General features: G+C 30.5%; 5 protein-coding genes, 1 long non-coding RNA gene and 1 pseudogene across 8 annotated transcripts; 5 read left to right on the top strand and 2 right to left on the bottom strand.

Moving 5' to 3' along the window:
* The first annotated feature begins 1,575 nt into the window (after positions 1 to 1,575).
* Positions 1,576 to 2,244, top strand: LOC145742206 (uncharacterized). The gene has a single exon (XM_082559996.1). The coding sequence runs from the start codon at positions 1,576 to 1,578 to the stop codon at positions 2,242 to 2,244; it is 669 nt and encodes a 222-aa protein (XP_082416122.1).
* A 561-nt stretch (positions 2,245 to 2,805) lies between these two features.
* Positions 2,806 to 4,092, top strand: LOC145742198 (uncharacterized). The gene has a single exon (XM_082559985.1). It carries the CDS (start codon positions 2,806 to 2,808, stop codon positions 4,090 to 4,092), a length of 1,287 nt encoding a protein of 428 aa, XP_082416111.1.
* Positions 4,093 to 6,121: 2,029 nt separating this feature from the next.
* Positions 6,122 to 8,147, bottom strand: LOC145763479 (thioredoxin domain-containing protein 15-like). The gene is made up of 3 exons (XM_082574934.1): positions 8,128 to 8,147; positions 7,609 to 7,979; positions 6,122 to 6,824 (listed from the first exon to the last, which is right to left on the bottom strand). Exons 2-3 carry the CDS (start codon positions 7,977 to 7,979, stop codon positions 6,503 to 6,505), a joined length of 693 nt encoding a protein of 230 aa, XP_082431060.1. The 5' UTR covers positions 8,128 to 8,147; the 3' UTR covers positions 6,122 to 6,502.
* Positions 8,148 to 8,670: 523 nt separating this feature from the next.
* Positions 8,671 to 9,531, top strand: LOC145742189 (carbonyl reductase [NADPH] 1 pseudogene; annotated as a pseudogene).
* Positions 9,532 to 15,263: 5,732 nt separating this feature from the next.
* On the top strand, positions 15,264 to 18,748 carry LOC145763490 (uncharacterized). Of its 2 annotated transcripts, XR_014288426.1 has the most exons (5): positions 15,264 to 15,391; positions 15,705 to 15,808; positions 16,157 to 16,236; positions 18,176 to 18,237; positions 18,448 to 18,748. It is a non-coding gene; the product is annotated as an uncharacterized LOC145763490 (long non-coding RNA). The 2 variants fall into 2 exon arrangements; XR_014288425.1 differs by lacking the exon at positions 15,264 to 15,391 and having other exon boundaries at positions 15,535 to 15,808.
* A 2,203-nt stretch (positions 18,749 to 20,951) lies between these two features.
* On the top strand, positions 20,952 to 22,482 carry LOC145763563 (uncharacterized). The gene is made up of 5 exons (XM_082575031.1): positions 20,952 to 21,113; positions 21,455 to 21,534; positions 21,612 to 21,655; positions 21,849 to 21,976; positions 22,086 to 22,482. The coding sequence occupies exons 1-5, from the start codon at positions 21,048 to 21,050 to the stop codon at positions 22,122 to 22,124; spliced, it is 357 nt and encodes a 118-aa protein (XP_082431157.1). The 5' UTR covers positions 20,952 to 21,047; the 3' UTR covers positions 22,125 to 22,482.
* A 1,292-nt stretch (positions 22,483 to 23,774) lies between these two features.
* LOC145763459 (thioredoxin domain-containing protein 15-like) lies at positions 23,775 to 25,766 on the bottom strand. 2 transcript variants are annotated; one of them, XM_082574906.1, is made up of 3 exons: positions 25,640 to 25,766; positions 25,122 to 25,492; positions 23,775 to 24,416 (listed from the first exon to the last, which is right to left on the bottom strand). In XM_082574906.1, exons 2-3 carry the CDS (start codon positions 25,490 to 25,492, stop codon positions 24,098 to 24,100), a joined length of 690 nt encoding a protein of 229 aa, XP_082431032.1. In that variant the 5' UTR covers positions 25,640 to 25,766; the 3' UTR covers positions 23,775 to 24,097. The 2 variants fall into 2 exon arrangements, with proteins under 2 accessions (XP_082431032.1, XP_082431031.1); XM_082574905.1 differs by having other exon boundaries at positions 25,568 to 25,678.
* Between the last annotated feature and the right edge of the window lie 194 nt (positions 25,767 to 25,960).

The following is a 25,960-nucleotide window of genomic DNA, read 5'->3' as shown; positions in this document are numbered from 1 at the left end:
CCATTTTTAATACAATATAAACTGTAGAATCACATATTATAGGTGATAAATATCAAGTTCCTTATTATTATTATATTCCAATTGACATATATATTTTTTAGATCGTCTAGAATTTTTTTTAAAAATGAATGTTAATGCAAAACTATGACAACATTAGAATGTAGAATTATTTTTTTCTCATGACCTAAATTGTGTATTAGCAAACGTAATGTTAATGTTAACATTTTTCTGCCGTAAAAAAGTAGGAGCTAATATTTTACCCAGTGTTTGTATTTGCTTAACTAAAAACGCATCAAATGTAAATAAAAAATGCTTTTTATTTTATTTTTTTGTACTTGTATGTAAACTGAAAGATTATATTGATATATATAAAGTGAATGTATTAATAAAATATGTATAAGCTTCTGTTTAACTGCAGGCCTACACCTAGACATATAGCCACACTTGTCTTGTTAATTCAATTATTAATATTTTGCAAAAAAAATTTTAAAAGACTTAATAAACACATGTAGAAATATAGTAAAAATATTAATCAATGGTAAATCATATATATGTACACGATATTTGTTTTGTAAAAAACCTTGTAAAGAATTCAAGGCTGTGTTTTTGCTGTCTTAATCTTGGGCATTTTAGTAGGAATTGCGTAAAGAAGAAGTTGTGCTCGGTAAAGGGATGTAAGAGTGATGGACATCATTGGACTTTACATCCAGACGATAAGAAATCTTTAATCCTGCAAGAGGGCGCTGCAGAGGCTTCTGTAAACTCGGTTGCTATGGGAGGTACAGCATGTTGTCTAAATGTTGTGTCTGTTGTTTTTTCTAATGGAAGGGAGTTCAAGACATATGCGTTGCTTGATCCTGGCTTCTCGGCATCGTTTTGCATCCCAGAGCTAGTTCAGAACCTTAAATTGAAGGGAAAAACATGTAATCTGTGGTTGAAGACAGTGAACGGAGACAAGCTAGAAAAAACACAGACCTTCTCCTTTAAGGTGCACTCAACGGATCGGGCATTTGATGCAGTCATGTCTCTCCAGGATGTAGTGATGGTGCCATCAATTCCAGCTTCTCCTAACCCTTTGCCCGAGGACTTTAATTCACAGCGGTATGACTATCTTAAAAATTTTTCGTTTCCTTTCATTGATCAGGGAAGGGTAACACTTCTGCTCGGAGCAAACCTTGCCATGTACATGAATGGAAGGTCGTCGCTTCTGGAAGCAGTTGTAATGATCCGACAGTCATGAAGTCAAAATTGGGATTGTCACTTGTTGGGGTCAGAGCTCATTGTCGACAGCTGCTATGAATAATGTGGTGGTGACAAAGAGTTTGGAAAGTGAACTGTCACAGCCATTTGGGTCCAGTGTTGTATGTGAGATAGGAAGAGACCAGTCTGCAGAGGATCGCCAAGTGTCCCAGATGTTAAAGGACACGGTCAAGTTGGTGGATGGTCACTATTGCCTACCACAAAGTTCCAAAGTTGAGTTGTGTCATCTGCCCATAACCGTCTGAGATCCCCCCAGAGAAGATTTGCCAAGGGTGAAATATCATAAGAAGATGCAATCGTATATAGATAGTAACTATGCAGAAGAAATTAAACTCAGGGATGGTGTTAGATGCATTTCGGTTTTTGTGGTGGCCAGGTGGTGATATGAGCAAGGATCCTGTGCCACATGGGATGTTGGTTCATTTGTTCGGAAGTCGAAGTTCTTCTTCTATTGCTGCTTTTTGTCTAAGGCAAGTTGCTGTTGAATTTGGGCATTTATTTCCACCAGAGACTTCTATTGTGGTAAGAAAAAACTTCTATGTTGACGATTGCTTGTTATCGGGGCAGACAGAAGAGGAGGGTATCGCAATAGCTGCTAATTTAAAAGAGCTGTTATTAAAGGCAGGGTTCGTGCTAACAAAGTGGTTATGCAACAGTCAGGCTGTGATGGACTCGTTGCCAGCAGAAAGTCATGCTAAATGCTTAACGGAATTGTCGCTAGGCGATGATGTAGAGGAAAAGTTGCTCGGGGTTTATTGGTCAGTTTCAGGGGACAGATTCGAGTTTAAGGTTCGACCAAAGGAAAACAGTTACACTCGAAGAGGAATTCTATCTACAATAAATTCTTTGTTTGATCCCTTGGGGTTTGTGGCTCCTGTGGTGTTAGAGGCCAGAAAGCTGCAACGCAACTTTATCGAACAGGGACTTGGTTGGGATGAGGCCATTGATAATGAAGATGTTGTGTTATGGGAAAATTGGCTGTAGCAACTCCATGTTCTCAGGGAGGTTAAGATTAGGCGCTGCCTGGAGCCAGCAATAAATGTTGAGCAAGAAATCAACAAGCGAGAAATACATATATTTTCGGATGCTCCGCTGGAAGGGTATGGTGCTGTGGCCTACTTGAGAACAGAAAATTGTATTGGTGAAATCGATTGTGTCTTTCTGATGGGAAAAGCCTTGCTATCAAAAAAGGGTGCTATGACAATACCGAGGATGGAACTGACTGCAGCATTATTGGCAGCTAGAATGTCATCTTTACTAAGGGACGAACTCCAGTTAACTTGTAATGTAATTTTTTGGTTTGATTCAGAGGCAGTATTGCATTGAATCAGAAATCGAAAACGCAGATTTAAGATATTCTTTGCACATCGTCTGGAGGAGATAGGAAGAACAACAAGTGTCGAGTCTTGGCGACATGTTCCTGGAAATCTTAACCCAGCAGACCAGGCCTAAAGGGGGCTAGGTGCAAAAGCATTTGTCAAATCAGGTTTGTGGGTTGAAGGACCACAAGTTCTCAAGTTCTCTGAAGATTTGTGGCCTTGCAAGATGAAATCAAAGGCAGTAGAAGTGCATGCTGAAGTTGCTAATAAAGTTGTAAGCAATCATGCAGAGATCAGTGATCTTGAAGGGGGTGCCACACAGAGGTTAATCTGTCATTTCTCAGATTTGAACCGTTTAAAGGTGGCAGCTTCATCGATATTGCGGTTTGGCAGTTTTCTTGCCCAAAAGGCAATTGGAGAAGACAAACCGGAACCGAGGATTCAAGCGTCTGAACTTAAGGCTGTCGAAAGATCTTTGGTGAAGTATGAACAAGTGAAATATTTCTGTGGAATTATAAGTTCGCTAATGAAAAAGCAAGGCAGTGGACGAGTGAATGTGCCCAAATGGCTGAAACGGCTCAACCCCTTAGTGGAAGGCGGAGTTTTGCGGGTTGGTGGACGTCTAGATAAAGCGCCAATCTCGTATGATCAGAGACATCCTGCAATCTTGCCCTGCGATTCGCATGTTACCAGGTTGTTCGTGAAGGAGGCACATCAGAGATGTGGCCATTCTGGATTTCATCACACTGGCACACTGTTAAGAGAAAAGTACTGGTTGGAGAAAGCAAGCGTAGTAATCCGGAAGATTATTGGCCAATGCGTTGGGTGTCGTCGTCGATACGGGAAATCTGGGGAACAGTTTATGGCTGATTTGCCATATGCTCTCCTTCGTGTAGGTGAAAGTCCCTTTAGTCACGTCGGGGTCGATTACTTTGGGCCTTTATTGGTAAAACAAGGAAGAAGTGAGGTCAAAAGGTGGGGAGCAATCTTCACATGTATGACTACTCGAGCTGTCCATCTGGAAGTGGCGTTTGGTCTCTCCTCTGATGAATTTCTGTTGGTCTTTAGACGTTTTACTATGATGCGTGGTTGTGTTACACACATTTATTCAGACAATGGCACAAATTTTATTGGAGCCAAGAAGATTATGAAGGATGCAATAAGGGGTTGGAATCAGTCATTGATTATAGATGAGTTTCGGCAAAAGGGGATTGTCTGGAAATTTAATCCACCAGGCGCAAGTCATTTTGGGGGGAGCTGGGAAAGACAAATTCGATCGGTGAGAAGAATTCTTCTATCTTTGGCAATGGGAAGAACTCACTCTGATTCAACCTTAATGACGTTGTTTGTTGAAGTGGCAGCAATGATAAACTCAAGGCCACTTACACCTTTATCCTTTGCCCCTGGAAGTCAAAAGCCTTTGACTCCCAGTGATTTGTTGCTGTTGAGAACACCTTCGGTTTTGCCACCAGTTGTCACTACAGATCGGGATTGTTATGCTGCTGCTCGTTAGAGGCAAATTCAAAGACTTTCTGATCACTTCTGGAGTAGGTTTGTGAAGGAGTATTTGCCATCTATTGCAATCCGTCCAAAATGGAGGGAGCAGCGCAGAAATTCTGCAGTGGGTGACATTGTGGCTATTGTTGACGACGGTCTGCCCAGAGGTCAATGGAAAATGGGCAGGATTTTAAAAGTTTTTTCGGACAAGGTCGGATTCGTTAGATCAGTCTTTGTGAGAATTGGTTATTCTCACGTCCGGAGACCAATTACAAAACTGTGTCTTCTTGTGGAAGCAGATGGAGGTTCCTCAAATGAAACAAACCCAGAGATAAGGCCTGGTACCTCCCGTGAAGGGAACCAGGAGATGAGGATGGGTGCATCCCGTGAAGGGAACCCGGAGATAAAACCTAAGACAAGGGTGGAGCTGAAGACCCAGAAGCAGGCAGAGAAACTACCTTTGGACGAGGGGGTGAATGGGTCTTGTGAATGACTCAAAATGAACTTAGAACCCCTTAACTTTGTTTTCTTTTAGTGTTCTTTTTTGTAGTGTTATTGTTTCGCGCGTATTCTCAAGGGGAAAAATATGCTTTCTGTGTTCTTCATATTTTTGGGGGGAGTGTTAAATACGCGCTAATATGTTTATCCTCAATTTTGAATCGTATTGCGGTTAATACTCTCATGCAATGTATTGCACCACATGTCGTAAAAGAACTTTCTAGAACAGTCATTAGAACTGATTGTTGTCGAAGTAAATCGTTACAATTTGGAAGAATTTTTATGTAAATTAGTTTTTACTGATATAATAGTTCATTGTTAATCACGGCGGATCTTTCATTGACTGATTGGAATTTCTGGTAATTATTTTTTGTTCTTTGTAGTGTAAATATGTTACTAATCTGTTTTTTAAATGTTTAAAATATGTCTTAATCTTTAACCACGTGCAAAACTTGCCAATAACATACATAGTCTTGGGGTATCTTAACAGTGTTTTTTATAACACACTTTTAGAACTGTGATTGTTCACTTGGGTAGTACTGTTTGTTGACACTGTTTTTCTGTTAGATCTTACTGACTGGATATCAGGTATTTTAATATTGCTGTATTGTTAACTGCTATTTGTGTTATTTGATGTAGACTGTAATTTCTTATTTTTAACATGCTTGCCTACTATTGCAGTGAGTGAGCAGCTTACCTTATTGTGTCACACTGCCCTTTAAGAGTTGAACACCTTTTTTAATAACTGGTATGTTTTTTATTGATACTTGTAAATTTTGTTAATGGATCTACTTTTATGCCAAATAACCTCTTATTAATGCATATAGACTAACGTTAGGTTTTTTATTCTTCTAGTGTTCACTACTGTTATTGTATCACTGTTTTTGCCGAATTTGCCAGTATTTTGAGCGGTTAGCATACTGTGTTGGTAAGCTTAATTTGTGTCTTACTATAGTTAATACCTGTGTAGTTATTGTTATCATATTTTTTGTATATTCACACGCGTTATTCGTTTCTTTCAGAAACTTCGGGTACTAATTCTTGAACGTGGATGAAATTTGTGTGCCATTATTCGTGTTAAATACATGTTTTTTATCCAAGAAGAGTTATTGCTGTAGTGTGCCTCTAAGCGCTACTTACTTTATAAGGCAAGCGGCTATAGGCAGTTACAAATTTGTTGCCATATTAAATACTCCGGCATTTGACCACTAGGTGCTAGCTAAAGAGTATTTAACAATTAATGTTCACACAGTTCAGGTGTGCGACGTAAGATGTAATTTTTGAAGATAAATGCACGTTAAAACCCTTTTCTTACTTTCTTATTTACATAATTATTAGTATATTACTGTTCCAATCTTGGCGCGGTAGTACTACAATGACAGCAGTAAAATAAAAGTCTACTAGCCAGCAACAAAATAAATTACATTTTTTGTGTCATCACAAAAACTTATTAGGCTTTATATAATAAGCCTATACCTTAATATATATTAGACACCTATAAATCTTCATAGAAAGATCTTTATAATGATTGCATTACTTTTTAAACGCAAATAACAAGTTGCGTTTAATTTTAACAAACAAAATTGTTAAATTTTGTAGTTTTGTGTGATATTTTGTAACCATATTGCATATAACCTTTTTGTCAGATGCCATAAAATCCCCAATTATTAAGGACTCCCATAAATGGAGGACACATTTTCTAGCCGTGCATACAACATTATTGTAAAATCAATTCATAAGCTGCCAAGCGCAAAAGTTGGACCTCAATGAAGAATAAGAAAAACCTACCTTTTTGTAGAAAAATGGAGTAAAAACATAACCAAATTTTAAATAAAATCATGATTTTATATATATAAAATAACAATGCCAAAGTTGATTAAAAATATTTAGTGAATAATTTCATGGCCCAATTAAAGGTAAAATAATTTTTACTCATTTTTTCGTTTCAATTTAAAGTAAATTAAATATATTAAAAACACAGATGACAAAATCATCATCCAATCCGTTTCTGGTTTGTAAGTTACCGGCATCGGACCTTTAAAATCTTTTTCGCTTATTTTAAATATACTTAAATTTTGATTTTTTAAAGTTAGATTATTCCCCACATAACCAATAGGTTTTGCCAGGACTTTAGTTGTCCGTTGAACAAATTTAATAACATCAACCAAGTCAGTACCAGATTGATTAAATCTTAGAATAGCTTTGGGTCCTTGAAAAATTACCAAATTTGGTAATGCCAATGTCCCAAATCTAAAATAAATCAAATTAAGAGGGTTTAATTAGTTTTAAAATCAACATAAAGAAATTTTAACAATAACTTACGTTTACAATTTTTTATTTTGGTTTTTCGCTCATTGATAAAAGTAAATAATAAATACGATATACAATTAATATTACAACAATGCGGCGGGAAAAAATGATAATAAATACTACGAGTAATATTTAAGGTTATGATTAATATTAAATATTAACAAAATAGTGAGAAATATTTATACTGTTAATATGACACAGTAGTTAAAGTAGCTTGGCATCGAGCAATCCTTGAATTTAATTTCCACTGCTATCATGTATAAGGCAAGACGTAAACTTTACTATTATCAAACTTGCAAAGGGACCCAAAATTGGGTACGGCAAATTAAATGGTAGCTTATTTATACCGAAAATTCCAATAATATATATATAGTCTATTTAAAGACAGAGCATAAAGTGAAGTGTAGTAGTCGAAACACTTGCTTCACTACACAAGGTCCTAGGTTCGATTCCTACTGCTCTCATGCTATGATGTCCTTGAGTAAGGTGCTATAATCAGTATGCGCTTCTTCTGAGCCAACACTTAATCAGCAGTTGAATTATTAGGCATCAATAATATCCCAAATTGCCAAAGGCAACTTGAAACTAGGATGGGGTAACCAATGTTACTTATGTTTAGTTCAAAAAATTAACCTTTCCACAAAGAAGATAAATAAATGTTAAAAAATGTTTTTTTAATTATTCATAAAATAGTAAACGAATAAAATAAAATATTTTTACTTACCTTATGTGGTTGTTTGTTGATGTTAACTGTGTCTCAAAATCAACCGCAAATATTGGAACAGTTGGAAAAATGTGGCCAATTGAGTTAATTGCTGGGGCTAACTTCATTGAAAACGGGCACCAAGTTGCATAAAAGTAAACCACTGCACACATACCAGCTGTGTAGTTATCTAAATGAGTAAATAATTGAACAGAACTCAGTAAAATTAACTCAGGGTAAGTGTGGTTGGTTAAAGTTGGAAGTTTATAGCATGGTGGATCTGGCTCAACGGCGTTTAATACGTCATAATGGAGGTCGTATTGTGGGTCATGCAGCAAACACAATTGCTCTTTGTACTCCAGAGCACACGTGCCTCCTATCGAAAAATTCATCTAAAAAAAATACCATAAATTTGACGGCCGTACTGTGCGCAATTTTTTATTTAAAAAAGATATTTAAAAACCCTACATTTTGACGGCGTAATTTCTTATTAATTTAGCCGAAAACAACCAAATTTTTATTCAGCTTTCTGCAACTTACATCTTGTTTTTTTCGTGTACTTTAAACTATCTCTAAAAGTGAACAAAAAACATAACACGTTTAGGTTGTGCTCCAGGCCATAGAAAGTAAATAGAAATTTTACTTTTTGTGCAACAGTTTAAACACTAAAAAATGTAATCAACTTGTATCAATAAATTTTTATGTGTAAAAAATATGTGTTTTTTATTATTTTGCATATATTTATTATTTTGCATATAAACTTCATGCCCACATTTGTTTATAATATTTTAGTAAAATATATAAAAATATTAAATTTAAACATTTAAATTACCTTTAATTTTTTTTACCCCTTTCAGCACGTGTATTCCATGTTTTCCACCATTTATTAACAATCTTATTTAATGAGTTACGTAAGATGACGTAAAATGATTATATAATATTTTTAAAATGCAACATTTTGAATAACATTATTACGTTGAACTTCACTTTGTGTGGTGTTTTTTTTCTGATACTTTCTTACAACGATTTTGAAATATTTTTCTTTCTGTTTGTTAATTTAAATATCATCAAAATTCTAAAAAAATGACTGCTAATAGAGTCGCAGTAGTTACTGGTAGCAGAAAAGGTCTGGGTTATGCCATAGTTCAATCTTTATGCAAGAAATTTGAAGGCCAAGTTTATTTGACATGCAGAAAGGAAGACCAAGGAAAAGAAGCAATTCAAAAACTTGAATCCCAAGGACTTAAGCCTAGATTTCATCAAATTGATGTTGATGACACTAAGAGTATTGAACAACTGAAGGACTACATGATTTCTAATTATGGAGGAGTAGATGTGCTAGTAAACAATGCTGGAATTATGTTCAAACGAACTGATAAAGTACCATTATACATTCAAGCCAAGGACACAATTAAAACTAATTATTTTGGGACAGTTCAAACTTCAGATATACTACTTCCAAGTATCAAAGATCATGGTAGAATTGTCCATATTTCAAGTATGGTTGGTGTCACAGCTTTAAAATACTGCTCACAGGAGATTAAAGATAAGTTTCGATCTGATAACATTACTGAAGAAGAGCTTGCCTCATTAATGAACAAGTTTGTTGAACTAACAGAGAGTAAATCTCATGTTAAAAGTGGTTTTCCAAGTTCACCCTATGGAATATCCAAACTTGGTTTGATGGCTCTGGCAAAAGTACAAGCAAGGTTGCTACGGCAACAAGGTCGTGACAACGTTTTGGTCAACTCCTGTTGTCCTGGTTGGGTTCGAACTGATATGACCTCACCACAGGCTACAAAGTCACCAGTTGAGGGAGCTATAACCCCGGTTTATCTAGCTTTGATTCCAAATGACAAAAATGAACCGAATGGAAAATATGTTGTTGGTAAAAAGTATAAGAGTGGTAACTGTTTATGTTCTCGTATATACCCTAAGCTTTAAATTCGTAAAAAGTCCGTTTGAGTTAAATAAATAAAATTCTTTGTTTAGGCAACTAAATCCCAAACAAGAAAAAAAACTTCCATTTTTCTTATAAATGGCGTATACATATAAAATTTTACAATATTTGCTAAGCAGAAGATATAAAAAAAAAGTAAAAACGAAATTTATTTTTAAACACGCAAAAATTCACAATTGTATGTTAGGCCAAAATAAAAAAAGAATCTTCCTTCATGGGTTTGGTTTGAATATGTAAAAAAAGGTATACGTTGAAGAATATGGTACAGAGATGACTAGTAATTTTAAAAAATTACCCACCCATAGACGACAGTAATAAACACCTTCTATAACAAATAGGCTAAGGAAATAATAGTAATTTAACCAAGTTAAACAGTACAAAACTTACTTTTATTCTTACGTATAATAAAAACTAAAAAGGGGAAATGTTTAGTGGTAGAAATTAAAGTTACTTTTTACTTTTTTCTAAAAAAAGTAAATGTGTCGGAAAAATAATTTTTTTAAAAATAATTTAATGTTAGTCCCGATTTTAATTTTAATTCTTGTCATACGTTTATTTCAATGTATTTAGTTTGTACACAAATGAACGAATGAAATTGTTTTATATTGTAAGTTTTATATTGTAAAAATAACAAAACGAAAGACAAGAAAAAAATTGCAAAAATAAAATATTTAATATTTTTCAGCTAAGGTTTGACATAAAAATAAGTTTATCCTAATAAAAAAATGGAAAATGGATTTATTGTGAAGACTGAAGCATTGAACTTTACCAAAAGATGATGTTAAGAAACACACCAAACTACCGTACAGGTAAACGTTTATAACTTGTTAAATATTATTAAACTAAAAAATTTTAGCCACAACAATGTAATATGCTCAAACATTTTACACGCAGTTCCATTCTCAATAAAAAAACTAAAAAAATTACAACAAATGTAATACAAACCAAAGTACAAAACCCAACAGCAGTTTTTTTTTTGACATTAGTTGTTCAAAACCAAAACGAGGATAATCCCCAATATATTAGAAAGATGTCGCTATATTTCAAAACTATTATAACTTTATTTTCCTTCTATTAACCTTATATGGATTAATACCCAACAGGGATTGTGATACTCTTTTTTTTAGCTGTGTACTACTATAAAAAGTCAAGTTAAAGTTACGTACGTGTTTACGTTTTCTTGCCATGCGTTTATTCCAGGGTATTTATTGTTCGCAAAAAATAATAAAGTTGTGTTATATTGTAAGATTTTACGATTCATTTGTTTTTGGTTTAAAGTTTTTGTTATAAAGTAAAATAAAATATTCCAAATTTCTTATTTATTTAGAAAGTTCTGCATTTTTTTTAAGAGCGGTATAATGTTAGCCCCCGAAAAGAGAGTGTCATAAATTACGTCACGTGACGTATTTCATATAACTTTAGGGGAATATTAAAAAAAAATTGCCGAATATAAAATTGGAATAAAATAAAAATTTGTGGTATTGTGTAGGACATATCTTTATTAAAAAGAATAATTAAGGATGGTGTTATTAAAAAAATTATAGAAAAGCAATTAGTTGTTAAATTTCAATAAAAATCTATCTGTTAAAACTTTTGGTAATGACTCACAACACTTTCAAAATCAGTCAACCTCATCAAAATGCAGTTGAAGTTCAATAAAAAGCACAGGTCATGAAAAGCTGTCTCCAAACTGGGTTAAAGTAGCAAATATGAACAAGTATTACTTATCTGTCAAAATTGGGTCTAAGAGTGAACACGGGACATGTATTAGTTGTCTCTTAACTGTGTTCAAGGGTGAACTTAGTATTAGGTGCCTTTTAACTGGGTCGTGTACATCTTGTTTTTTAACTGAGTTTAAGGGTGAACATGGGACATGCATTAGCTGTCTCCAAATAGTGTTTAAGGGTAAATATGAGATGTGTTTAAGATTTCTTTTAACTGAGTTTAAGGATAAATATGGGACATGTATAAGCTGTCTTTTACCTGAGAGTAAGAATCAATGTGGGACGTGTATAAGCTGTCTTTTAACTAAGTTTGAGGATAAATGTGGGACGTGTATAAGCTGTCTTTCACCTGAGTTTAAGGAGGAATGTGGGACGTGTATAAGCTGCCTTTTAACTTGTCTTTTAAGCTGTCTTTTAACTTGTCTTTTAACTAAGTTTGAGGATAAATGTGGGACGTGTATAAGCTGTCTTTCACCTGAGTTTAAGGAGGAATGTGGGACGTGTATAAGCTGCCTTTTAACTTGTCTTTTAAGCTGTTTTTTAACTTGTATTTTAACTAAGTTTGAGGATAAATGTGGGACGTGTATAAGCTGTCTTTCACCTGAGTTTAAGGAGGAATGTGGGACGTGTATAAGCTGCCTTTTAACTTGTCTTTTAAGCTGTCTTTTAACTTGTCTTTTAATTAAGTTTGAGGATAAATGTGGGACGTGTATAAGCTGTCTTTTAACTTGTCTTTTAAGCTGTCTTTTAACTTGTCTTTTAAGCTGTCTTTTAACTTGTCTTTTAACTAAGTTTGAGGATAAATGTGGGACGTGTATAAGCTGTCTTTTAACTTGTCTTTTAAGCTGTCTTTTAACTTGTCTTTTACCTGAGTTTAAGGATGAATAAGGGACGTGTATAAGCTGTTTTTTAACTTGTTTTTTAAGCTGTCTTTTAACTTGTCTTATAAGTTGCTTTTTACCTGAGTTTAAGGATAAATGTGAGACATGTATAAGCTGTCTTTTAAGGGACATGTATGAGCTATCTTTAAAGAAAAACTTAAGGGCGTTTATTATTTCCGATTAATTTAATTGCAACTAATAGCTTAAAAACAAAATATGAATATTTTAATAAATAACCATGAAAACCGATCCATTCAGGTAATTATAAGAAAATGCAAAAAATTATATATTAATACTAGAATTAACTTGTTATTAAATAAAGTATAGTCAATACAAAGTTAAATAGTAATTGCATAATTTAAAATCAATATCGATTTGAAACCCATAACACTTAACCAGTTTTATTTTAAATTTAGTGTTTTAAACAAAAGAAACCGCATATAATTTTAAAATCTTTTTTTAGGGTGGAGCGCTGCAGACCTACTTTACCACACAAAGAATCAAGTAAATTTTTATTTCGTAAACACTAATGTTGCATAATCCAATTATGTTTTTTAAACATAACTTTACCTAATTTAATGAAAGTTAAATACATTGTTTGATTTTGTAGTGAAATTGGTTATCACCAACAGCCAACAATTGTGCTAAAAAAAGAACTTCTTTTTGAAAATGAAGCCTCATCAGATTTTATTGAAAAACATCAACAACAGATCATAAAGGATTTAAAAAATGGTTTATATAACCTTGTAAGTCATTTAATATATAATTTTTAAAAGTAACTTGTAGCTGTTCATAAGTGTATAGGTATACATAACTAAAACTACTTACTTAAATTATACTTATTTAACAAATGAACCAATCGTACAATGTTTTATTATATATATTTAGTTAAATAGATTGTGTCAATTTAAATATATTCCTTTTTTCCCAGCAAGAGGGTTTACTGTTAAGAGCTAGTTCCGCATTTCAAGTAATCATTAATATTAGGTAAATATAAGCTTGGTTAATTTCTTATTTTGTCGTAATACCTAACAATATATAATAAAATTGTAAAAAAACATAATGCTTAAATAAACAACAACTTTTAAGAAATTAAGATTGGGTATATTGCGTTAATTAATATATTAAAGTGCAATGTAACTGTAGCAAAGGCTTTTTATGTAGACCATTTTCTTTCTATATATATAAAAAGCAATGTCGGGGGTAAATTTTGTTTTCTTTTATAGTAAAGACAACGAACTAAAGCTGGTGTTAAGTGAACAATTCACTTACAGAAATGAAATTACCGCAGACATTTTGGAATATCACGTTAACCTTATTGTAAAACATTTAGAAAATGGAACATTTGAATGAGTAAGTTAATTTTGCTACCAAATAAACAACAAAAAGGATAAAAATTGTTATCTTTTTAAATATCATTTACTTATAGCATATGTATAATAAAACTTTGTTTTGTTAAAAAATTGAAAGGTATTTTTAAACTAAAACAGTTAAAATTGGTTTAAATTTCAATTAAAAGATGTGCAATAAAACCTTAGTCTTAAGAAAACATATTAATTGTTTTTAGATTTATTCACAACCAAATACAACCATGTTTTAGTTCTAAGAAAAGGTTCAACATATTGTATATATTTTAATGTAAATTATTAGACAAAAACTTTTTTGCATTTTAATTTAAGCTGCTTAATATGAGTTTTGTAAATTTAATTTAAGTGTCATTACCATTTCAAATGAATTTACAAAATTGTGCTTGTTTAATAATAAAAAACAATCGCTTAACTTATGTTTTTATTTTAATTATAGCTAAAAATATTAGTTTTGAAATAAATTTAAAAAATTGTAAAAAGTTAGATTAGCTCTCGGAAGCCCACTTGCGGGTGAATTTTTTGTAAATTTTACTTGTCATCAGCTTAAAAATCATCTTTTTATATTTAACTTTATATTAGAGTTATAATATGTTTTTCTTTAAAAAAAGAAAATATATTATTTATCAATCTTTTAATACAACAAATACAAAAAAAGCAAAATACAACTAAATACACAAAAAGGTTAAATCTTTTGATTTACAAAAACTACCTAAAACGTCACTTTGGTTATTGACCCTTAAAAACACATTTTTAACAAACAAACTATTAAAAATAAACCAATTTACCCCAAGATCAATTATTAATGCAAATATAAAAACTTAAAAAAAAATAATTATTTAATTAAAGTTTAGCGTACATAAATTATAATATTCGCATCACCTTAACATAGCCTTGAATAAATTATTACTTGCACAAAATAAAAGAAAACTACGAATTATGATCAGCCAACAATAAGAATATAAATTTAATTTCATATAAAGGTTCTTGAAACACAAATAAAACTATTTCGCAATATTTAATATGTGGTTTGAATCATGAATAAAACTTATAACGCAAATATATGATTTGAAACACAAATATAAAATCCACATATGTATTGTGAAATTAATTTATCAGTTTTTCCTAAGGAAAAAAATTATAAAAACAGGGCACAGAAACATAATATAACAGCTTTTTGTCTAGGCTATACAAAATGGTTTATTGTCAATGCTAAAAAAATATTTATAAGTCGTTTTGTACAAGTGAGTTTTTATTTTGAAGACGATTTGTTCTTTATAACATTGAAATATTTTTATAACTTTGGTCTTGACTTTGATTTTAGTTTTCTATTTAAGGTTAATTTATCAAGAGACGACTTTACGTTATTAAAGAACATATGCCACGCATTTTTCACAAGAATAAGTTTTTTTAACAGTTGCCCAAATATTAATTACACGCAACGATTAATTAAATAGCTTAGTTACCAAGTAACAAATTTAATATTAGACTTTGAATATCAATTCACTGTGTCATGGTAAATTAACAGTAACAGGTGCTAATGACGGCATTATTACGAATAAAATTAAATCATAAATGTAGTTAACTTTATGGATAATCTTTAACCGTGAATTACATAAAAACGAATTCAGTTTTTTGAGCATTTTTAAATGCGAAAAATAGTTAAGCCAGATAGTTTTCTTAAAATATATAAATTAAAATATAAAAAAGTGTGTTGTTGTAATAAACTAAAAAGTTATAACAGATACCCAGTTTCTTATATCGATATTGTTTCGTAATAGTATTAATAAAGTCAGCGCGATTTGTAATAATAATTTTACGATATTGGGTTGACGCCTGGCGTTTTTGTATTAACATACCTTGGAATTTATAAAGGTAAAATTTAAACAGCAATTCAGTAGTTAATTAAAAAGATTATTTAAACAGAGATAATCTAAAAAAAACTTATCTTAACAAAATACTTACATGCAAGTATTGCAAACAGCAGTAGGCCTAAATATGCTTGCGCTAAATTTTTCGCTAAATTTAACTTTTAAGTTAACTTTAAAAATTATTATTGGACTTGTTAACTTTTGTTAAATTGTGCTTTCGTTAATTAAAGTCTGTTAATTCAATATTTTTACAAGTAAATTGGCATCGAACAGTAAATAATAAAAACATTTTTTGTTAAAATATCGTTTATATTTAGCAATAGAGGAGTAAAGGTTGAATTGTTATAAATGCTTTTGGACACATTGTAAGGCAAGTTATATTACAATTACTGAATAGGAAAAGCAATTTTAAAGAAAACAGGTAAGTTTCTTACAAATTAAATATTTTTATATTTTATATTTTTATTAAATATTAAAAATTAGTTTTGACTAGGAATTTTGCTTGTAAAATTAAAAAAATTATATTAAACTACGAGTTTGTAAACGTTTATTACATAGGCATAGTTTGCGCATGCGCGGATTTAGTTCCGCTTTTGTACTTTAATTTCTAAAATTTAAAAAAAAAACTCTTTTATCTAAAAATGTCTCTTTTTCCACAAATAATTGAATATTTAAAGGCCATTTTAATCCCAACTGAGGTAAAACGTCTTTTTAGTATAAAATCAGAGTCATACTGTAGTGGCTAAATGTGTTTTTACTTTATGTTTAGGTAGAAAAGCTTGAAGCTTTTCTGAAAACCGAGTTTTTGAGAGGAGCAAACAATTTTACGGTTTGCATTTATATATTCAGGTAACTAAACAATATTTTGAAAATAAAAGTCTAAAATCCTTAAGTTCAAGTTCAAACTACAAATACTTAAAAATAAAAATAAGATACAGAGTTTTGGAGTTTCCTTACTATTTAACTTGCTACAACTAAACCCTTTTGGTTATACCCCTTTTAAACTAAATCTCTTATATTTAAACCCTACTTAAACCTCATACATTTACATACCTTACAACCTAACCCCACTACTTGATTAACTTATAACTAAACTTACTTTTAAAAGAACTACTAATAATTAAAACCTATTCAACTTAATCCTCTTTTCATTTTTTTATATCTTATTTTATTCATCCAATTTCTAAAAATTTTGACCCTAAATACCTAAACCTACTATATTTAAAGTCCTTTAAAAAAGGTTCAAACAAAAAGGTTTAGCAGATTTTTGTAAGGTTCAAATGCGAAAGGTTTTTCAAAAAAAATTTAAAAAAAGGGGGGGGGAGTAATAGGGGAGGTTAAATTGAGGAGTTTAATTGTAAAATGCTTAATCAAATGTGTTAAAATATAAAAGGTTTTAATTTTTAATGTAGAGGGTTAGTTGTATGAAGTTCAGCTAAAAGGAGTTTTAAAAGGCAACCTTATTTAATATGGTATATATAATACATTTTTTTCTTTATTTACACCCATTTATTTAAACCCTTTACATTTGAACCCCATACATTTAAACCCCTTTATATGAACTCCTTTATCTGTCCCCTTACATCTAAAACCCTTACATTTGAACCCCTTTATTCGAACCCATTACACTTGAACCCCTCCATTTAAACTCCTTACATTTGAACCCCTTTATTTAAACCCCTGTCACTTGAACCCCTGACATTTGAACCCCATACACTTAAACCTCTTACATTTTAACCCCTTACAAGCGGTTCAAGTGTAAGGAGTTCATGTGAAAGGGGTTCAAATGTAAAGAGTTTAAATGTGAGGGGCTTAAATGTAAGAGGTTTAAATGTAAGGGGTTTAAATGTAAGGGGCTTAAATGTAAGGGAATAAAATGTAATGAGTTCAGATGAAGGGGTTTAAATAAGAGGGATTCAAGTGTAAGGGGGTTTGGGTAAATGGGTTTAGATGTAAGGGGTTCAGTTAAAAAGGGTTCAAATAAAGGGGTGCAAATAAAAGGTGTTCAAATGTGAGGGGTTCAAATGTAATGGAACCCAAAATTATATTCACCAAAATTATATTACATTTATAAAAAGATCACTGTAAGAATAGTAATGCTAAAGAATTTCATAAATAACCAATCTATATCCAATCTGTTAATCTCATTTTAATCTTGCACAAAATTGTGCAACAAATAATTTTATGCATATTAAGTTATTTGTTCTGTTTAACAGATATCAATATTATGTATTTTTTATTCGTTAAACTGACAATCTTTTCCTATTTTATTTCATAGAAAGATTATGTCATGTACAGTGCTTTATTTCACATAAAGAAAGATTAAGTTTGCATTTTTGTTAAGTTGTTTAAAGAGAAATTTTATATCAAATTTGAAACAAGTAAACTTAACAGAATCTTATAGCATACATATAGTTGCCTTAAATTTTGACAAAGAATTTGGATAAGTGTATTTAAATATGAGGAATTTAATATCGGGGTTTAAATGTAAGGAATTTAAACATATGGGTTCAAAAGTAAACTATTTAGCTAAAGGGTTTTAAGCATAACAGAGTTGAAAGGGCTATATATATTTGGTTACAAGTTCCTTCGTTTATAGCCAAGTTAAGCTGTATTGTAGTATAACATAAATTGTAAATTGGCAACGTTATAATTTTTGAATGGCAGTCATTTAAATTTATGAAGCTAATAAATTGTAAACCGTTGTGGTTATAGTAATGCTTAAACAATGATTAACTAACAAGTTGTAATGTATAAGCACTTTGAATGTAAATATATTTTTATTTAGCAATCCTAATGATGCTGGAAACAACCCAGTAAACATGGCTCACGTAAGCGATCAAAGACTGGGTAAAAATGTGACTACGATGACTCTTTTGTTAAAACTGGTGTCTATATAATGTTACACATAAAGAAATTGTTATACCAAATGCCTTTTACATACTAGTATTGATAAATTAAAACTTTTAACGTATCACTTCAGAAAAGTAACTAAGCTTTTGTTGAACATTTTAAATTGTCATTGTAATAAAGTCAAAATTGTTTTTGTAATTATTTTAGATTTTGCTGTCGGATTTCGTCGTGAAATTAATTTTAAAAACGAGCCATTAGACGACCTTGTAACGCAAATAGCAGAGGAAATTATTGATGACATCAACAAAGGGCGATTTTTTTTGTTTAGTTAAATGCAGAGGGCATTTATCTGATTTCTAACTATAAATGTATCCAACTGGCTAACTAGAAATGCATGCTATTTTACCATATTTTTTACGTTTAACATAACTTACCAAATCCTAAATATCGTCATTTTTTTTATTAAATTTGGAATTATAGAATTTTGTTAACTTCATAGTTGCTTTAAGTGTATATATTTTTGCTGCCATAGTTCAAATAAAATTTCTAAAACAATTTATTTGCGTTAAAATGTAGAATGAAAATTTGTATTGCGTTTGCGAGTATTAAAAAAAAAGTTAAATCTTATTTAGTTAGCACTTAAACTTTAAAACCAAAAATATCAATGAAATTAAAAGGATGACTATATGTTTGATTCATTGTAGTTTATTGCGCATAAACTAACTTTTTATTAACATTAGAAACAATTTAACATATTTGGTTGGAATTATTTGTTATCGTTTTATATTTCATTAAAACTTAATACTAACTCCTATATTGATACTTATTTTCAATGCAAATTTTACTTTTTAACATGTTTTTAAAATCTGTGCTGTTCTTTGGACACACACACACACACAGAATAAAAGGGCCAGCTAATATGTTTTTTAAAACTGTACCGAGTTTAAAACTGTAACTATAGATATTTTCGGGCCTATAATAAGCCTGATTCGATGTTTTGAACTTCGACGGCAAACCCTTTGTGACGTCACTGGGTTGAACGCAATTTTGTTCGCTCGCGAGTCACGTGACGCACGACGTTATTGTCGTAAGTTCATATGCTAGCAGACATAGGAAAATAACCTTATTTTGCTTTTTCTAAGCCGTTTGTTGTACTTTTTTTAGTTAAAGCTGCTTAATATGAGTTTTGTAAATTTAATTCAAGTGTCATTACCATTTCAAATGAATTTACAAAATTGTGCTTGTTCAACAATAAAAAACAATCGCTTAACTTATGTTTTTATTTTATTTATAGCTAAAAATATTAGTTGTAAATGAAACCCCAAAACGTGTAAAAATTAAATTAGCTCTCGAAAGCCCACTTGCGGATATATTTTTTTTTAAGTTTTACTTGTCACCACCCTAAAATTTTTATTTATAATGATTAATTTTAAACTATGAACCTCTTAATTTCGTTTTAATATTTAAACATTAATATAATTATCTCTGTGATATATCAAAAGAAGTAAAAGTAAAGTTAAAAGTATTGAAAAAGCGTTAAAGAAATAAAGTTTAAAGTTTATACTAAACGTGTCCTGAATATTCGATTTAACATTATGTGCTATACAATGCATAACTTCAGAATATCAAACCTTTACTAATAAACAATATAAAACACAACTTTATATTTAACTTTATATTACAGTTATAATTTTTCTTTAAAAAAGAAAATATATTATTTATCAATCTTTTAAATTAACAAATACAAAAAAAGCAAAATACAACTAAATATACAAAAAGGTTAAATCTTTTGATTTACAAAAACTACCTAATGACATCCCATAGGTTATTGGCCCTCAAAAACGCAGCTTTAACAAACAAACAACTATAAAACAAACCCATTTACCTAAAGCCATTAATTATGCAAATATAAAACTTTACTGGAAAATATTTAATTATTGTTAAGTGTAAATAAATACATCATATAATATTTGCATACCTTTAACATTGCAAAAGTAATCATCATAAAACTGCGCAAACGCCCCTGTTGTTCACAATAAATGTTGATTCAAATCCTATTTTTATTGGTTACCTGAAACGCAAATAAAACTTGTTTAACAATATTTAATACGTGGTTCAAATCACAAATAAAAAACATAACAGGTCATCAACCTAAATAACATTAAATCAACTTATAAGACCGTTCCAAGGTTAAAAGATTAAACGAAGAGTAGCAGCGCCTGTTATTGCCAATGATAAAATAATATTTATAAGTCGCTTTGTACAAACGAGAATTATTTTGAAGACGATTTGTTCTTTATAACATTGAAATATTTTTATAACTTTGGTCTTGACTTTGATGTAGGTAAATCTGTTAGGGTTTATTTAATATTAGACACTTAACGGTATAGAAGAACAGATTTAAAGTGGTTCAAATCACAAATATAAAACATAACAAGTCATTAACCGAACTAACATTAAATTAACTTATGAGGCGTCTCTAAAGGTAAAAGGATTATAAAAACAGGAACAAGCACCTGTTATTAACCAGTTCCTTTGTTTAAGCTATATAAAATGGTTTATTGTCAAAGCTAAAATAATAATACAGGTGAATTTTATTTTTAATTCAACTTGGTTTGTTTGTATACATTAGAAATACTATACAATCTTCGTTTTGACTTTCATTTAACTTTCTCTGTATAAGACAATTTAGTCGAGTAGTTTCTTATAATTTAATTAAATAGTTAAAGTTCATTTTAGGTTTATAAATTTTAAATTTGAAGTAAGCAAGGTATAGCCTAAATAAAAATAATATCAAGTATATCACCATGGACGATGGAAGTGATATAAGACGTCTCCTTATTGATTTTTTTAGGGAGTATGAAGAACAAGAGGTAACTTTAAAACTCTTTGCGAGCCGAAATAACCTATTTTTTACATAAAACCAGTTTCAATTTACTAAGGTTGAAAGAACAAAAGATAACTTCTTAATTTTGCGCGAACCTAAATTACTCAAAAGTGTGTCTAAACGACATTACTTTTTGTTTGTAATACAATTAATTTAAAAAATAAAATTGTTTTATTTAAAGATTTGTTATAGCAACATACCAATACCCAATATTAACTAGTTTAATCAAAAAACCAAAGATTTAACAATTAAAGTTAAGACATATATTTTACCAAAGCTATAAGACTTAAATTTTGCTATTTTTAATTTTTGGTAATGTACATTTAGAAAAGAGAATACGCAATTTGTTTGAAAAAATTCATTCTTGATAGAGGGGCAGAAATTGGCTTTAATAGGTCTCTTGATAGGTAATAATGCAACAATAGTATGTAAACATTTTTAAACACCATAAAAAAAACTTTTTCACTTTCTGATTTTATTTTAGAACTGCTTTTGATCACGTATATGCTGCAAGCAATAAAAATACAGGTATGGTAAATAAATTTAATACATTAATTGAAATAATTCTGATTTTTGACCCTGCCACAACAAACAAGTAAAATTTAAAATGTCGAAGGCAAACCACCATATTTTAAAATTGCTTTATTTTATATTCCTTTTATCATTTAAAAAGCTTTATCACTTACAAAAAGTGTGACCAACAAATTGTTAATTTTTCAAGGTCGCGATGAGAATTTTGTAATCATAGTGGATCACGACATAGATTTCAACAATGAAGCAGTAGACTCGTTCGTGGAACAGGAAGCACAAAAAGTTTTTCAGAAAATTAGACTTGGTCAATTTCGCTGGGTAAGAAAATGCCATAATATTTTATTTATTTTACAAATACTATAAAATCTTAACTTAAATTTGAATTATAACTACTTCGTTTAAAACAAAATTTTGTTTAATTTATTAGGAAAGTGCGGAAAAGGAACGGGGTCGAAAGAATGATTAGCTTTTCAAGTTGTAAAAGCTGAAATTTACCAAGATAATTTTTCCAAATTCTTTAGATATATATATATACACTTTTTTTCTGTTTAATTTAAAAAAAAAAATTTAAGTAAAATGTTTTGCTAAAAAGTAGTTTCACAACAGTATATTAATATTTATTTAACATAAGTTAAAAATCAATTTAAATTAGAAGTGTTCAATAATTATGGGAAAAAGTGATTTATCGCAATAGCTATAAAGTAAAGTCACCAGGTTAAAGCTGTACCCTGAAATCCTTTTTGTGTTTAACTGAAATTTTGTGTTTAACAGAAACAGAACTGAAATCGCTTTTTGTGTTTATCATTTATGTGTGAATAAAAGTATTACAAAGAAAACAAATATTTTCTTTTATACAAAACAAAAATACTTTTACATTTTTTATTAATTAGTTGATTAATTTAATATTTAAATATATTTATAAATACAATTTGTTATGGCTTGGGTTATATGATGTAACAATACCAAATAAATCAGGCAAAATCCAAACCTTGTATATTACAAATAAATTTAAATTGGCTGACTGACATCTAACAGTTATTTCGAAAATTTAAAAGCACGGTATGTACCTTTGAAGTAGATATTTAGATTTATTTTACCTCTATAAACAGCCCCTTATTTTGAATTTAGAATGAGATATTTAACTAAAGTATAGGATCTACATTAGCGTCGTCTGCTGGTTTAAACGAGCAGTACAAAAATAATTAAGGAAGGGGCGGAATGTACAAAAGAAGATTAGGGTAAGGTTATAAAAATTCCGCCTTTTCTGCATTTTATAAACTTGGCGGACGACGCAAACAGAGCTCCATCGTGTACTGCATTAAATTTACATATAACTTTAACCATGACAGAAACATAGATTTAATTTTAACCAGGTTTCCATAGAGAAAAAGATGTCGTCAGTATACCCTGCCAAATCGTATGGAGAAGAAGTATCTGGAAAAGATTTTCCCAACGACTTAAACACAATTCGTGTTATCAAAAATGTATTTGATAACACAGTCTGGGGTTCTAACCCTTTACTATTCAAAATAGAGCCTACAAGTTTTGCAGGGAAAAAATTAGCAAGTTTTTGTAACAAGTTATCAGACAAAGCACCCGATTTTAAAAGATATCAGAATTATTTAGCGTCGGGCCAGTGTGAAGGTCCGAAACCAATAAGTTTTCGATCACCTAATCCGTTTCTAGGCGGGCTTAACGTTTTTACAGGTAAAAGCATAAAAACAGCTTGCATTAATGTTCGCACAGTTCAGGTCTGCGTACGTAAGATTTTAATACTTTGTAGATAAATGCACGCTAAAAACCCTTTTTCACCTTTCTTATTTACATAATCAGCAGTATATTACTGTTTTAACTTTTGGCGCGGTAGTATAACAATGACAGCAGTAAAATAAAAGTCTACTAGCCAGCAATAAAACCAAATAAATTTTTTGTGTCCTCACAAAAATTATTTAGGCTTTATATAATTAACCCGTACCTTATCGTATATTAGACACCTATAAATCTTCATAGGAAGATCTTTATAATGATTCCATTACTTTTAAAACACAAATAACAAGTTGCGTTTAATTTTACCAAACAAAATTGTTAAATGTTGTAGTTTTGTGTGATACTTTGTAACCATAGTACATATAACATTTTTGTCAGATGCCATGAAATCCCCAATTATTAAGGACTCCCAAAAAATGGAAGACACATTTTCTAGCCGTGCATACAACATTATTGTAAAATCCATTCATAAGCTGCCATCAGCAAAAGTTGGACCTCAGTGAAGAATAAGAAAAACCCACCTTTTTGTAGAAAAATGGAGTAAAAAAAACATACCCACATTTTAAATAAAATCATGATTTTATATATATAAAACAACAAAGTAAAGTAAAAGTTAATTAAAAATATTTAGTGAATAATTTCATGGCCTAATTAAAGGTAAAATAATTTTTACTAATTTTTTCGTTTAAATTTAAAGTAAATTAAATATATTAAAAACACAGATGACAAAATCATCATCCAATCCGTTTCTGGTTTGTAAGTTACTGACATCGGACCTTTAAAATCTTTTTCGCTTATATTAAAAATACTTAAATTTTGATTTTTTAAAGTTAGATTATTCCCCACATAACCAATAGGCTTTGCCAGGACTTTAGTTGTCCGTTGAACAAATTTAATAACATCAACCAAATCAGTACCAGATTGATTAAACCTTAAAATAGCTTTTGGTCCTTGAAATATCACTAAATTTGGCAAAGCCAATGTTCCAAATCTAAAACAAATCAAATTAAGAGAGTTTAATTAGTTTTATTTTTAAAACCAACCTAAAAATTAACAATAAGTTACATTTATAATAAATTGTACCAGTAATATTTAAGGTTATGATTGATATTAAATATCAACAAAATGGTGATAAATATTCATACTGTTAATATGAGTTAAAGTAGCTGGGCATCAAGCAATCCTTGAGTTTAATTCCCATTGATTTTATGTATAAGGCAAGGAGTAAACTTAGTATGTTATCTATATGGAAACTTACAAAAGAACCCCAAAAGTTGGTATTGCAATTAGATGGTAGCTTATTATACCAAATAAAAAACAACCATAAAAGCCAATAAAATATAGTGTAATTGAGGAAAGAGCATAAAAATTACTCGGCAGCGTGGTTTAGTGGTTAAAACATTTTCTTCACTACGTGAGGTCCTGGGTTCGATTACAACTGCTCTTATGCTCAAGCCACCTTGGGTAAGGCGCTATAAGCAGTATGAACTCCTGCTAAGCAGTTTAATTATTGGATATAAATAATATCCCAAACTGCCATATACAACTTGAAACTAGGATGGGGTAACCAATGTTACTTATGTTTAAGATTGTGAAGTCGACCTTTCCACAACAATGATAAATAAATGTTTAAAAAAATTCATGTTTTTTTAATTATTCATAAAATAGTAAATGAATATAAGATTTTTTCACTCACCTTATGTGGTTATTTGTTGATGTTAACTGGGTTTCAAAATCAACTGCAAATATTGGAACAGTTGGAAAAATGTGGCCAATTGAGTTAATTGCTGGGGCTAACTTCATTGAAAACGGGCACCAAGTTGCATAAAAGTAAACCACTGCACACATACCAGCTGTGTAGTTATCTAAATGAGTAAATAATTGAACTGAACTCAATAAAATTAACTCAGGATAAGTATGGTTGGTTAAAGTTGGAAGTTTATAGCATGGTGGATCTGGCTCAACGGCGTTTAATACGTCATAATGGAGGTCGTATTGTGGGTCATGCAGCAAACACAATTGCTCTTTGTACTCCAGAGCACACGTGCCTTCCATCGAAAAATTCATCTAAAAAAATACCATAAATTTGACGGCCGTCCTGTGCGCAATTTTTTATTTAAAAAAGATATTTAAAAACCCTACATTTTGACGGCGTAATTTCTTATTAATTTAGCCGAAAACAACCAAATTTTTATTCAGTTTCCAGCAACTTACATCTTGTTTTTTTCGTGTACTTTAAACTATCTCTAAAAGTGAACAAAAAACATAACACGTTTAGGTTGTGCTCCAGGCCATAGAAAGTAAATCAAAATTTTACTTTTTGTGCAACAGTTTAAACACTAAAAAATGTAATCAACTTGTATCAATAAATTTTTATGTGTAAAAAATATGTGTTTTTTATTATTTTGCATATATTTATTATTTTGCATATAAACTTCATGCCCACATTTGTTTATAAAATTTTAGTAAAATATATAAAAATAATAAACTTAAACATTTAAATTACCTTTAATTTTTTTACCCTTCTCAGCACGT

Source organism: Corella eumyota, chromosome 1 (genome assembly GCF_963082875.1).
Source record: "Corella eumyota chromosome 1, kaCorEumy4.1, whole genome shotgun sequence".
Classification (NCBI taxonomy): Eukaryota; Metazoa; Chordata; class Ascidiacea; order Phlebobranchia; family Corellidae; genus Corella; species Corella eumyota.
This window is presented reverse-complemented; position numbering and strand designations above follow the sequence as displayed.

What these genes read in the sequence shown, in the direction of transcription:
- LOC145742206 (XM_082559996.1), top strand. Translation starts at nt 1,576, where the DNA reads ATGCAGAAGAAATTAAACTCAGGGATGGTGTTAGATGCATTTCGGTTT.
- LOC145742198 (XM_082559985.1), top strand. Translation starts at nt 2,806, where the DNA reads ATGAAATCAAAGGCAGTAGAAGTGCATGCTGAAGTTGCTAATAAAGTT.
- LOC145763479 (XM_082574934.1), bottom strand. Translation starts at nt 7,979, where the DNA reads ATGAATTTTTCGATAGGAGGCACGTGTGCTCTGGAGTACAAAGAGCAA. An exon ending in TCAACAAACAACCACATAAG is followed by an intron (nt 6,825 to 7,608) that starts GTAAGTAAAAAT and finishes GATTTATTTTAG; the next exon opens with ATTTGGGACATTGGCATTAC.
- LOC145763563 (XM_082575031.1), top strand. Translation starts at nt 21,048, where the DNA reads ATGGACGATGGAAGTGATATAAGACGTCTCCTTATTGATTTTTTTAGG. An exon ending in TGCAAGCAATAAAAATACAG is followed by an intron (nt 21,656 to 21,848) that starts GTATGGTAAATA and finishes TAATTTTTCAAG; the next exon opens with GTCGCGATGAGAATTTTGTA. An exon ending in GACTTGGTCAATTTCGCTGG is followed by an intron (nt 21,977 to 22,085) that starts GTAAGAAAATGC and finishes TTAATTTATTAG; the next exon opens with GAAAGTGCGGAAAAGGAACG.
- LOC145763459 (XM_082574906.1), bottom strand. Translation starts at nt 25,492, where the DNA reads ATGAATTTTTCGATGGAAGGCACGTGTGCTCTGGAGTACAAAGAGCAA. An exon ending in TCAACAAATAACCACATAAG is followed by an intron (nt 24,417 to 25,121) that starts GTGAGTGAAAAA and finishes GATTTGTTTTAG; the next exon opens with ATTTGGAACATTGGCTTTGC.